A 12,053-nucleotide genomic window follows, 5' to 3' on the forward strand; every position below is an offset into this window, starting at 1 on the left:
GCTCCGCGGGAGAAAGATGAGGCTTTCTACTCCCGTAAAGATTTACACCCTCGGAAACCCTGTACAGGGTCGCTATGGGTCGGACCCGACTCTATGGCACTTAACAACAACAACAACAACAACAAGTAAAGCATAGTTTGAAATAGTCATTTCTGCTAGGGAATTGAAGATGTTCAGTTTACTTCCACCCCTTCCATTTTGAAGAGGTTGTTCTAATGAGTGAGGGATTGTGAGTGGTGTTGCTTGGCATCACCTTCAATGTCCCCGGCTGCTCTTCAATCAGAATAATTAGGTAACCTTACAAGGAATACTCTCATACAAAGCAACAGAGTAAAATAAAATAGTAGGGCAATTCGTCCATGCACATTTCAGGAGGAAACCTATACATTTTAAAGATAACCATCAGGTTTCTGGTATCCTGTTGTTAAGTGCGATCCAGCTGGACTCTATAGGGTTTCTGAAGAGCAGCTGGTGAATTTGAACCGCTGGCTTTGCGGTCCAGCACCTTATTCCACAGTGCCACACCAGGGCACCCTAGCACAATCTAAACCTAAGTTTTATTTTATACCATACCATTGGTGACTAAAAGTTTTGCAGTGAGTTTCTCCTCCTTCCCTTGCAGGTATCTATACACTGCAAAACTACTCTGCATCACATGATTTTAGTGAAATATAAAAACGAGCCACACAAACAACACATAACTTTAATATTCTACCTTATTTATCTTGCTCACAATGGTGGTAGCTGCAGTGCCAACAGTCTTGGGAATTGAGGAGTGGAGTCTTACCTTCATATCCAGCAGGCAGATGAGATCTCTCAGCTGGTCCCACTTAGGTATTGGAGCCTCCCTTCTTCACGTGGCGAAACAGGTAAGCACGGACTGCTGGGTGGTCAGCCTTCTCAGGTGGTATGTTGGCTTCCAGGCACATTTTCACAAAATCCTAGATAAGACTTTCTCTGTGCAGTACTATTGCACTGAAGGAGACCTAGTGTGGCGCTGCAGGATAATACAAGGTAGTTTGAACCATAAGGTTCAAATTCACCAGCCGTTCCTCAGAATCCCTATGCAGGGTCACTATGAGTTAGAATCGATTTGACAGGCACTTAACATTGCACTGAAGAGATGCAGCCTCTGCTGCTTTCTCATATTTTGCTCTTCAAATTCTGCCTCCCTTTTAGTATGAGTCTTGGACTTGGGGTGGTCACTAATGGCAGACTTGCGAACACGAGTCTGAAGTGCCGAAGCGTTATCCTCCATCTTCATGCAGCTCTCCTCCAAACTACTCAAGCGAGTAACATACAAAGCCGTCTTAGGCCGGTTTAGAGCAGGTGGCGCTGTTACTACAAATCGTTCTGACTTTAGAGTAATAATAGGTTTCGTTTCTAGTTCTTTCGATTTTAGATACTTTCACTTGATAGTGAAGGGTCTCCTATGCAAACCCTGAAGCTTCAAACCCTGACACTTTCCGTTTGTTCAAACCCGGAACTGCCCCACATCAGATTTTCAATAAGTAGTGGTGGGAAGATGGTTTCTGGGCTTGCATCCTATTTTCCCTGCTGTCAAGGAGCTCTGGTAGTGTAGTGGTTACAATTGGATTGCTAACTTCAAGGTCAGCAGTTGGAAACTACCAGCTGTTCCGTGGGAGAAAGATGAGGCGTTCTGCTCCCGTCAAGATTAACAGCCTCGCAAACCCTGTATAAGGTCACTTAGTCGGACTGACTCCATGGCACACAACCATTAGCATGTATCGATCGAGTACTTTTACTCTCCCTCCTCCCCCATGGGAGTGTTCTTTTCAGAGGGTTGTGTTTGTGTGTTGTGTTGCGTCACCAGTAATAATAGCAAGTAATCAAATGGGAGGAGGTAAAGGGTTTGCTTTAGGAATATCCTCTTATAAAATGTCTTTTGAAATCAGGTATCTCTCAGTAATAAAACCTTTTATGCAGGGGAGAGTGAGTTTTTGATATCCTAGTAGAGTCTTGGTGTGGCGCTGTGGGTTAAATGTGTCAGACTGCAAAACCGTTTGAACTGCAAGGTCGGCGGTTCAAGCTCACCAGCTGCTCCTTGGAAACCGTATACAGGGTCGCTATGGGTCGGAACGGAATTGACACCACAACATCTTGTGTATTGTTTATAGTGTATAGATGTTTGGAATCACTGTTAGAGAACTGTCCCACCATGACAAAGATCCCTTATGCTACTGCCTACCCTTTAAAGTCACACGTAACCACTTCTTATCCCTAACCCCGGGCAACCACTCATCTTTTCTCCATCTCTATAATTTTGTCATTTTGAGAAAACTACAGGCTTTTCTGGAGATTTAATTATTTAATTCAGCACAATTCCTTTGAGGTCCATCTATATCAACAATCCACTCATTTTTAGTGCTGACTAGGTAGGATAGTGGTTACAAATTGGGCTGCTAACCTCAAGGTCATTAGTTCGAAACTACCAGCTGTTCTGCAGGAGAAAGATGAGGCTTTCTGCTCCCATAAAGATTTACAGCCTCGGAAACCCTATACAGGGTAGCTATGAGTCGGAACCGACTCCATAGCACAAAATAACCATATTCCATTTTACAGATGTACCAGTTTAACCATTTGGGATGTTTCTAGTTTTGGGTTATTACAAATAAAGCTACTATGAACATTATAAACAGGCTTCTAAGTAGACCAAATTTTTCTGGAATAAATGCCCAGAAGAGGAATTGCTGGGTCCTTTGCAGAACTTTTCTTATCTTTCCCTTTACACACCAATGGCTATTTCCCTTCAAGATGTTGTCTCCTGTTTTATCTTCCTGGAAACCAGATTCATGAGCGCTCACACTAGGTTTGGGCATTTCCTTACTCAGGGTGTGGTCCACTGTTGCTGGGAATGAACCCTAATGGTGGTTCATCACATTCTTTCTGTGCAAGCCCCACCTAACAGGTCTGATGAATTGACCTGCTAGTTTGAGATGTTTATTTCCTCACAGATCTGTAAACAAGTTTGTAGTACTGTCTTCTAAATGCCTGATGGTGGTGGTGATGAGCTGTGGAATCAGTTCAAACTCATGGCGACCCTGTATAGGGTTTCTGAGGAGTGGCTGGTGAGTTCAAACCACCGACATTGCAGTTCAAACCAACATTGTGGCTCAGTGCTTATCCTACAGCACCACACCAGGACTCCAGACTAGCTATAGACTTTGTAAAATAGATTATGTAGTGAGCATCATGAAAAAGCATGATACCCTCAAAATAATTTATCAAGAACTAAAGTATAGATATGACATAGCCTAAATTTTAGAATTTCTCCATCTCCACTAAGAATTCAATCAGGTAATAGTATTTTCTAGTGTTTACTGATGCTCACGTTGTTTTAATTTTGAATCCTCACAATTCCATGAAATTAGTTTTCCCTTTTTGCTTTAATGTTGCTCATTTTACAGACAAGTCAGTAGACGTTATTTTTACAAAGACTAGCTATGTTGTTAAGTGCCATTGAATCGGTTCCAACCCATAATGATGCTGTATAGGGTTTCTGAGGAGTGGCTGGTGAGCTTGAATTGTTGACTTTGTGGTTCAAACTAACCTTAAAAGTCCAGTGCATTAACACCCAGTAGCATACCAGGACTCCAAGACTAGCTATGAACTTGGTACAAATAACTTCTATTGACTTCACTTACATATAAAATGTTATGTGCCGTGGAGTCAGTTCCAACTCATAGTGACCCTGTACAAGGTTTCTGAGGCTGTACATTTTTATAGGAGCTAAAAGCCTCATCTTTCTCCCATGGAACTGCTGGTAGTTTTGAACTGCTGACCCTGAGGTTAGCAGCCTGATTCGTAACCACTATGCCACCAGAGTGCCTGTCTATAAAATGAGCAAGCTTAAAACCAAAGGAAAAAAAGTTAATTTCATGGAACTGTGAGGATTAGAATATCAAAAGGACTTAACATGAACATCAGTAAACACTCAGAAAATACTAGTATCTGATTGAGTTCTTAGAGGAGATTGGAGAAATTTTGTAATTTAGATGTCATTTCTAGACTTGTTTTTGTTCTTGATAAATTATTCTAAGGGTATTTTATGCTTTTTCATGATGCTCACTGCGAAATCTATTTTAGATTATATGCCTAGAAGTTATTGAGAATATTGTTGTTAAGTGCCGTCGAGTCGGTTCCGACCCATAGCGACCCTGTACAGGGTTTCCGAGGGTGTAAATCTTTACTGGAGTAGAAAGCCTCATCTTTCTCCCGCAGAGCGGCTGGTAGTTTCGAACCGCTGACCTTAAGGTTCACAGCCTGATTTGTAACCACTACGCTACCAGATTTTTGAGGAGCTAGAGTGCAAGGGCTTTGGAGTTAATGAGTGTCCTGTTCTTACCAATTTCACGGCCTTCAATAAGCACTGGACTGTTTTTTTGTGACTAAATATGATACGCTAGCAGTCTGGTATAGACTGTGCTTTTCTCCTGAGGAGGCAAAACCATAATTCTTTGGTGACTTCAAGTCAATGGATTAGAAAATAATGTTATAGAACCTTTATTCTGTCATCTACATATTTCAATAGGATTTCTATTGTACTTCTACATCATTCACCAGGGGTTCACCTCAGGTCCAATTAAAACACTCAAGACCAAGAAAACTACAATCAGTCACACCTGGCACCAATTTATTCAGAAAGACATAGGGGGTCAAGTAGGGTGATTTCGGGGTAGGCCTCTTTTCCAGACTTTGCAAACATCCACAAAGCTCTCCAAGAATGGTCATCTTCCCAGTTCCAGGTTCTCATAAGGGCCTGCTGTTAAAGGAGTTTCCACACCCAAAGCTGTGGTTTCATACCAACAATCTGGAATTTTCCCAGTTCAGATGCAACTTACCAGTCAGGTCATTTTTATCAGAAGCAAACTTGCTTGGTAATAAAGTTGACACATACTATTGTATAATTTTCAGGTTAAGAAGAGCAGATGATGGTTAACTGAAGTCAGCAGAGGAAATATTTTGTTAAGTCTTTTCGCCCTCCACTGTCTAGGAGAGGAACAGTACTAAAGAAAACACTTGTTTTTTTTTCCTGGAAGACCAATGCCTGATTTTGAAAACACTGGTTTGTGCCCCTGATCCATCTATTGGCTCAGTGGTGGGAGGGAGAGTCACGAAGTCACGAAGTGAAATAGCAACATGAACCCATCTGAGCCTATCTCTCTTGCCTATTTCCTGTCTATTCTTGCACTTGCACTTGTGATTTCTTTATGGTTAGCCCAGCACAGAATGGGAATGGGAATGGGAAAGGATGAGAACAAGTGAGAAGTGGGCCACAGTACTCGAGTTTCTCAGACTGCCAGTGAGTAACCTAAAGCCTCCTGTCTTTACAGAAAACAGCTCAGTGATATTCTCATATTCTTCCTCTTATCACAGCAATACCTTCTTTGTGTATTTCACAGTGGTACCTTCTCTGTGTCTAATATTTAACTAATGGTACATTTTAAGCAGTTTTCCTTTTATGAAGACTAGTTAACCTCAGTTGCAAAAAAAAAAAAAAACATTTTTTTCCACCTTTAAAAAAAAAATTCTTTAAGGCTTCACAATAACCAAAAAGTAGTGAGAATTTGGGAACGGAGTCTATTCAACCAAGTGGGATCACTGCTTTATCTAATTTTGAGTAAAAATGCAGAACACAATTTAATGTGTAGAAAAATAAAATTTTTGTAACAAAAACTATTTAGGGAAATTAAATTTTATACTAGTACTTTCTGTATGCACTTAGCAGTGAGTGATGTGTTACAGAGATCACATTCTAAGAAGTCAGTTCCATGGTTATAAAAATTTTTTTAAAGTTATTTAATGAAATTTACAGTGCATATTGAAAGTATGATACAAATGGAAATGTAAATATCTGTATTAGTAAGGAAGCCCATTCACATAAGATTTTATTATACATCTTTGTCATTTAGCAAATGCCCTTAATAATGAAGAACAATTAAAAAGTGTCATTTTTTTTTTATTTAGGACAAAAATAATTTGGTCTATGTATAAAGAGGGGAGAGCCCAAAGATTTTTATATATGCTTATTTAACCCAGATACATAGAATTTTCTTGAATTTAAGAGGAGTGGAAATAATTTAATAGAAAATTGCTAGTCTCATTTGAGTGTTTAAATGCTTAAGTAACTCCTCAATCCATCTGATTTTATAAACTGAAATTTGGAACACAAACAGAAGCAGCAAAAGTTCACATTTCCTTTTATATGTTCCTCAGTATCAAACTGTATCATTTTATTAGGAGTTAAATTTGAAGAACACCACAGATTTAAAAACAAGAGTATAGAAGTGCCTGATTCTTTTTAATTCCACAAATACCTAGGATTCCAAAGAAACATGTAAACAAACTTCTATGTTGCTCAATGAATTATTTCTAATCTCTACAATAAACTAAATGGTATCAGTTCTAACATATGACTTTTATGTAAGTTATGGTTTCATTCATTACTTTGCCTGTATTACTGATGTAGCAAAGAGGAAAACTTTTCAACTACTGTATTTATTTAAAACATATCAACAGGTTCAAGCACCTGTCCAGAAAAGCCAGCAGCATTTCTTAATATATTTCAAAGTAAGATTTTGCCTAAGCCCTTAATACCTTCCTGAACAGCCATGCAACTAAACACCCTTAGGAGATGTTGCATAAGGGAAAACAACACGGAGCAATTTGCACTTTTCCCCTGGATTCTAGAAACAAGGTAAAGCAAATCCAGATCTGTTTGAATGAATGGCTGTCATGTTTAATACACTTGTGGCTCTATAAAACTAGAGCCACTATCATACGCTCATATATAATTAAGTTTTGATAAAGTCTTGCTTGCTTCAAAATTTAAGGATGGTCTTTTTCCTGGTCAGTTACTTCAAGGAAACAATAAATAAAGTAGAAAAGGATGATTTCTTTTGCATATTTCTGTGAAAGAACAGAAAACATTTATACTTTGAGAGGTTCAGAAAATTCACTGTACAGAATGAACAGCTTATATACACTATTTGTGCCATTTTTCTTGGCTGGGGTATTTAAATGCAAGAGCTCCTCCAAAACAAGAAGCCACATTCATTCTTGTCCAAATCCCTCTGTCTCTTCTATTGCAAAAAGAAGTTTTTCCTTTAGTTGTTCATAACTCTTATATGGTGGTAGATCCAAGCGATTAAAACTAAATAAAAACAGAAACAAAATCAGATGTGTTTTCAATAAAACAAACTCTGAAAATATTTCTAATACAGTAATTTTTAAAACACACTGGAAAAACTGAATAGATCAAAGAATTATGCTATATATATAAAATCTGCCAGATATATAATTTACTACTATAATAATATTCGAGTAGTATAGTATTAACATATCCTAATTTCAGAAAGCAGTCTATTCACATTTAAGATCTATACATATAATGGATTACAAATAAATAATAAGGATGATGACTTTGGAATTAAAATAATTTTCTTTTTTGTACTATTTTTACTGCATTATGTCATAAATCCTTTTACCGTTTCCTGGGTTAACAGGGCCTCATTCATTCATTGGTTATTTACAGACCAGCTCTTCTCTATCAGGTGTTGTTCCAGTAACCATTGATATGTAGTTAAGCACTACTGACTGAGTTCCGACTCATAGTGACTCTGTTCCAAGGAGCGGCTGGTGGATCTGAGCTATCAACCTTGAGGTAGCAGTCCGGTACTTATCTTACAACCCCATACCCCATACCAGGACTCTAGGTGGCTATTGCTATAGGGGTGAAAAAGCTCCTGTCCTTATGGAACTTACATTCTGGGGTGGAGATAGTCAAACAAACATGTATTTTGTTTTTTCAAATAATCACATATGTTTATCCTCTTCTAAATGATGCTTTTTCAACCCTACCAGACTCAAAGAATTCCCTTCTTATCAGGATTAACTGGTGAGAAATGGGAAAATATTGAAAACATCAATGCATTGTTTTTCAATTTACAATGAACATTTAATTTTATGAGACAGCACAGAGTAGTTGAATTAGGATTTGCATATTGAGGGTTTTGGTCTCTGCTCTATTAGTGGCTAACTAGCTCTGAGCAAGTCAGACCTTTCTGTGCCTTCATTTTCTCATCTGGGCCATTTGTGGAGGTTCCCCAGATTCCCTCTAACCACTCCCACCACTTCCCACGGGCTCCTGCCTCCACTCAATGTGCCTACAGACTCATCCTAAAGGGAAACCTGGGAATTAAGTGCCTTTTGAAAACAAAGCAGGCAATTAAAATGGTGCCCTTGTCAGAACACATTCTGTCCCTATTTTAAGAAGTTAGATATATTAATGGTAACAATTCAAAAGACTATATAATGCCCTCCCCTTTTCATTTTAACCTCATGCTTCAAGGTAGAATGATAGTCAGTTGAGGTCAGGAAAAAAATTCATTTTTCAACAGTCCTATACTAAGAAAATCAGTCACTTGCTAATTCTCTTATATTTTTCACATGTGGCCTTTGTCAAATTCTGTCATTTCATCTACCAGATCCCTCCCATCTTTTCCCTCCTGAAATTTCTTTAGCCACTGCATCCTTGTGTATGTACTTCTTCATTCTAAGAATCTCCTGCCTACTCACCTCATTTGCCTCCATAACCTATTTAGCCTTAAGGCACTGCCAGAGGTACATCCCTAAGAAGACATATACCAGTTTATGTTGCAAAACTGTTTTGTTGCCTTACAATCATTACTGCAGGGATGGGAGAATACAAGCCTACGTATGCTCTTCAGTCTAGCCCCCATCAACTCAACGTTCCCAAGCATACGACAAGACCTACATAAGACCTCTTTCTTTAAAGTGTTGAAGAGCAAAGATGTAAGTCTGAGGACTAAGGTGCATCTGCCACAGCCATGGTATTTTCAATAACCTCATATGCATGTGAAAGTTGGACAGTGACTATGGTCATACTTGAGCTATGGTGTTGGAGGAGAGTATTAAACATACCATGGACTGCCAAAAGAACAAGCCAATCTGTGTAGGAAGAAGTACAACCAGAATGCTCCCTGGAAGCCAGGGTGGCCAGACTTCATCTATCATACTTAGGACATATTGTCAAAAGGGACCAATCCTTGAAGAATGATGTTTGGACAAGTAGAGGGTCGGGAAAAAAGAGGAAGACCCCTAATGAGATGGATTGGCATGGTGGCAGCAGTGACAGGCTCAAATGTAGCAATGGTTGTAAGGTTGGTACAGGACTGGGCGGTGTTTCGTTCTGTTGTACACAGGGTAGCTATGAGTTGGTACCGACTCCAGGCACATAACAACAAAAGCAACAGTAAGTATATAACACACTTTTCTGTTTCTTTAACCATATGCTTGTGGTTCTCTTACAGTATCCTGGAATATCCTTTCCAGCCTATGAAAACCAAGGATTAGTTCAAATAGGACCACTTCCTCCACGTAGTTCTCCTTGAGTGTCTTACATAGACTTAAGCTCTGCTCCCTTGTGTTTTATTTCGATCCTAACATTTACTTTAATCAACTGTGTATTCTGAGTGACTGGCTTATCTCATTAGATTCTAAAACCCATGAATGAGGGCAGAGTCACCTCTTTAGTCTCACAACACTGATCTCTGATTTCTATATGATACTAATTGTTGGTAAGTGCCATCGGGTTGCTTTCAACTCATAGTGACCCTGTATATGGTTTCTGAGGACCAGTTTGTGGGTTTGAATTACTGACTTTGTGGCTAGCAGTCCAATGCTTATCCTAGAGTGCCACGCCAGAACTCCTTCCATTTAGGAGATGCTTAGTAAATATTAAGGGAACTGAATAAGAAAGTAGTTCATTTGAAAACACCCAGAGTTTTGAGAACACCCAAAGAGAGTTCTGGTTTAAGACAATTATCTTTATGTTTTGCATAAGGACAAAGAAATACTAAAACCCACTCATCTTTTCTGTTAGAGTTACTATGTGACTATCAGAATACTGTAGACTTCAAGGCTTTAATTCAGTTTTACTTACAGTTCTTTTTGAGTTTGAATTGTGACGTGTACACACACAAGGTCAAAGCTACTACTTCTAATTTCTTACCTATAAATTCTAGACTGACCAATACATTTCCCAAATAGTCGAAGGGAGAGTACTCTGCAGCTTGCTATACCATTATAAAGAACCTGAAGAACCTCTGCCCAGAAAGCTGCCATCTCACTGAGCAAAGCACTGGAACAACAGCTGTAGAACCTGTGTCCTTCTGAGAATCAAGGCCAATTCCCTCAGATTTTATCACAGCTTACGTTGGGCACCGTAGTCACTGCTAAAAGTATAGTCTTTCTGGCTCATCCATTATGAACCAAACACTCATCCCAGTACTGATCTGTGTTTCCCCTGATTTGAATTAAATCCCCACTGCCTTCCTCCATCTCAAATCTTTTCAATCTGTTCTTTGACATTTCAGTTAGTGGTATATACACACTCAAACTCAAATAGTCTTAAAAACTCTTCTCTCTTGATTTTACTGAAACCCAGGTAGTGTGAAACACCGTTTTTCCTGCCATCAAGAAAACTCTGCAATCTCTCTGAACTCACTGCTGTCTTCTTCTGACCAGGCTCCCTCACTGAGAGCTTTAGGTTTTGGTTCACTGGCCCCGTTCATTCATGCCCATGGCATGCAATTCCATGGTCTCCCAGGTCTGTATCTTGACCTACGCCAGTGACCTGTTTTCCCACTTTTCTTCAGTTACTGATCCTCAGATCATACTTTGGACTTTGCTATAACCAGTAAAGGGAATTTCTAAGTTAAATGTCCTACTTTCGAACCATCTGTCTTTCCAGCTTACTTCAGTTACAATGCCAGCCTATGACCCTTTTACTTTCTCACTATCCTATCTGATCCACAGCTTCTCCTGCCCTTCCTTCTTTATTTAGTCCATCATTATAATTACTTTAGAGACTAAAGCTCATCATTTTAATCACTACTGTGCAAATACTTTCAAATCCTGTCTTTCTCTCCCACTTTTAAACTTAACAGGCAAAATTTAAATCCTGAACCTATTCAGCTTTCTTGTAGTAGCTGAAAAATGCTGGGGCCCAAAAGCCATACAACTACAGGTTATGGTCACTTTAAATTAACTACTAAATCGAAGCGGGCAATCCAATACTGTCCAGCATTCTATGTCATGTTTCTCTAATAAACACTTGCCTAATCTGTTGACTTTCATTCTTTCTCCTCAAAATTTTCTTCTTTTTTCACTCCTAAATAGGGACTTCACCTTGTGCAGTGAACTACTTACTTCCTATGTTTCTTCTAATCAGAGTCTTTGTAAGGCCCACCAAACTTATTTTTCTTGATGGGTCTGAGTGTGAGGGAAGATGCTGATGAATTATATGACTCAGTTATGATTATCAGTAGAGTTAATTGTAAATCTTGGGACTCTAATGTGGGTATAAAAGGAGCCACCTCAGAAACAGGAGGGAGGTGATCTCACTACCATTAAAGGAAACCAAGAGTGGAGCCCATCCTTTGGAGCCTGAGATCCCTGAACACTGAAGCTCTAAGACCCAGGGACTGAAAGCTGTGATACTGGAGCAGTGGCGGAGCAGCAGCAGCAGCAGAATCAAGAACCAGATCCGAGACAGAGCAGTGGGTTTACAGACAAGGGGCAAGTAAAGCTGAGGGACTCTGGGGAGTGAGGTTTGCTTGCACAGTGGGGTGCCTTCAGGCACCTGGTTGGGGAAGGTACATTTGCTGATCCATGTGCCTACTGGCTGAGGCTTAAGGTGGAGTGGTGTGCCCCTTGGGCATTTATCAGTAACTGTAAAAGAGCTCTTAACTTTGCCTGGGTGGAGAGAAGCCTGCCAGTGGGCACAACAGAGGAGAGGTGGTCTTGACTGGAAGAATGTGTCCTGAATATTTCTTTTTTTCTTAAATGTTTTATTGTGAATTATGTGATAGTTTACATGGGAGAACATTAGTTTTACATTCATTCTATCGTATATCATCTCACTGCCATGGTTACAATCCCCTCCATGCAATCCTTCCCCCGTACCCCCAGGTCTTCAGCACACAGTCGCTCTCCCTCTCTGGATCTAA

The 12,053-nt window shown here is 39.6% G+C and overlaps 1 protein-coding gene across 1 annotated transcript in view; it reads right to left on the minus strand.

Moving 5' to 3' along the window:
* Nucleotides 1-7,074: 7,074 nt before the first annotated feature.
* The window catches only part of WWP1 (WW domain containing E3 ubiquitin protein ligase 1), a 118,514-nt gene continuing 113,535 nt past the window's right edge, over nt 7,075-12,053 (minus strand). Inside the window, exon 22 of the mRNA XM_006859263.1 lies at nt 7,075-7,174. Within this exon, the coding sequence (XP_006859325.1) occupies nt 7,075-7,174 (100 nt within the window). The remainder of the gene's footprint in view (nt 7,175-12,053) is intronic.

This window comes from Chrysochloris asiatica, unplaced genomic scaffold, assembly GCF_000296735.1.
Source record: "Chrysochloris asiatica unplaced genomic scaffold, ChrAsi1.0 scaffold00031, whole genome shotgun sequence".
NCBI lineage: Eukaryota > Metazoa > Chordata > Mammalia > Afrosoricida > Chrysochloridae > Chrysochloris > Chrysochloris asiatica.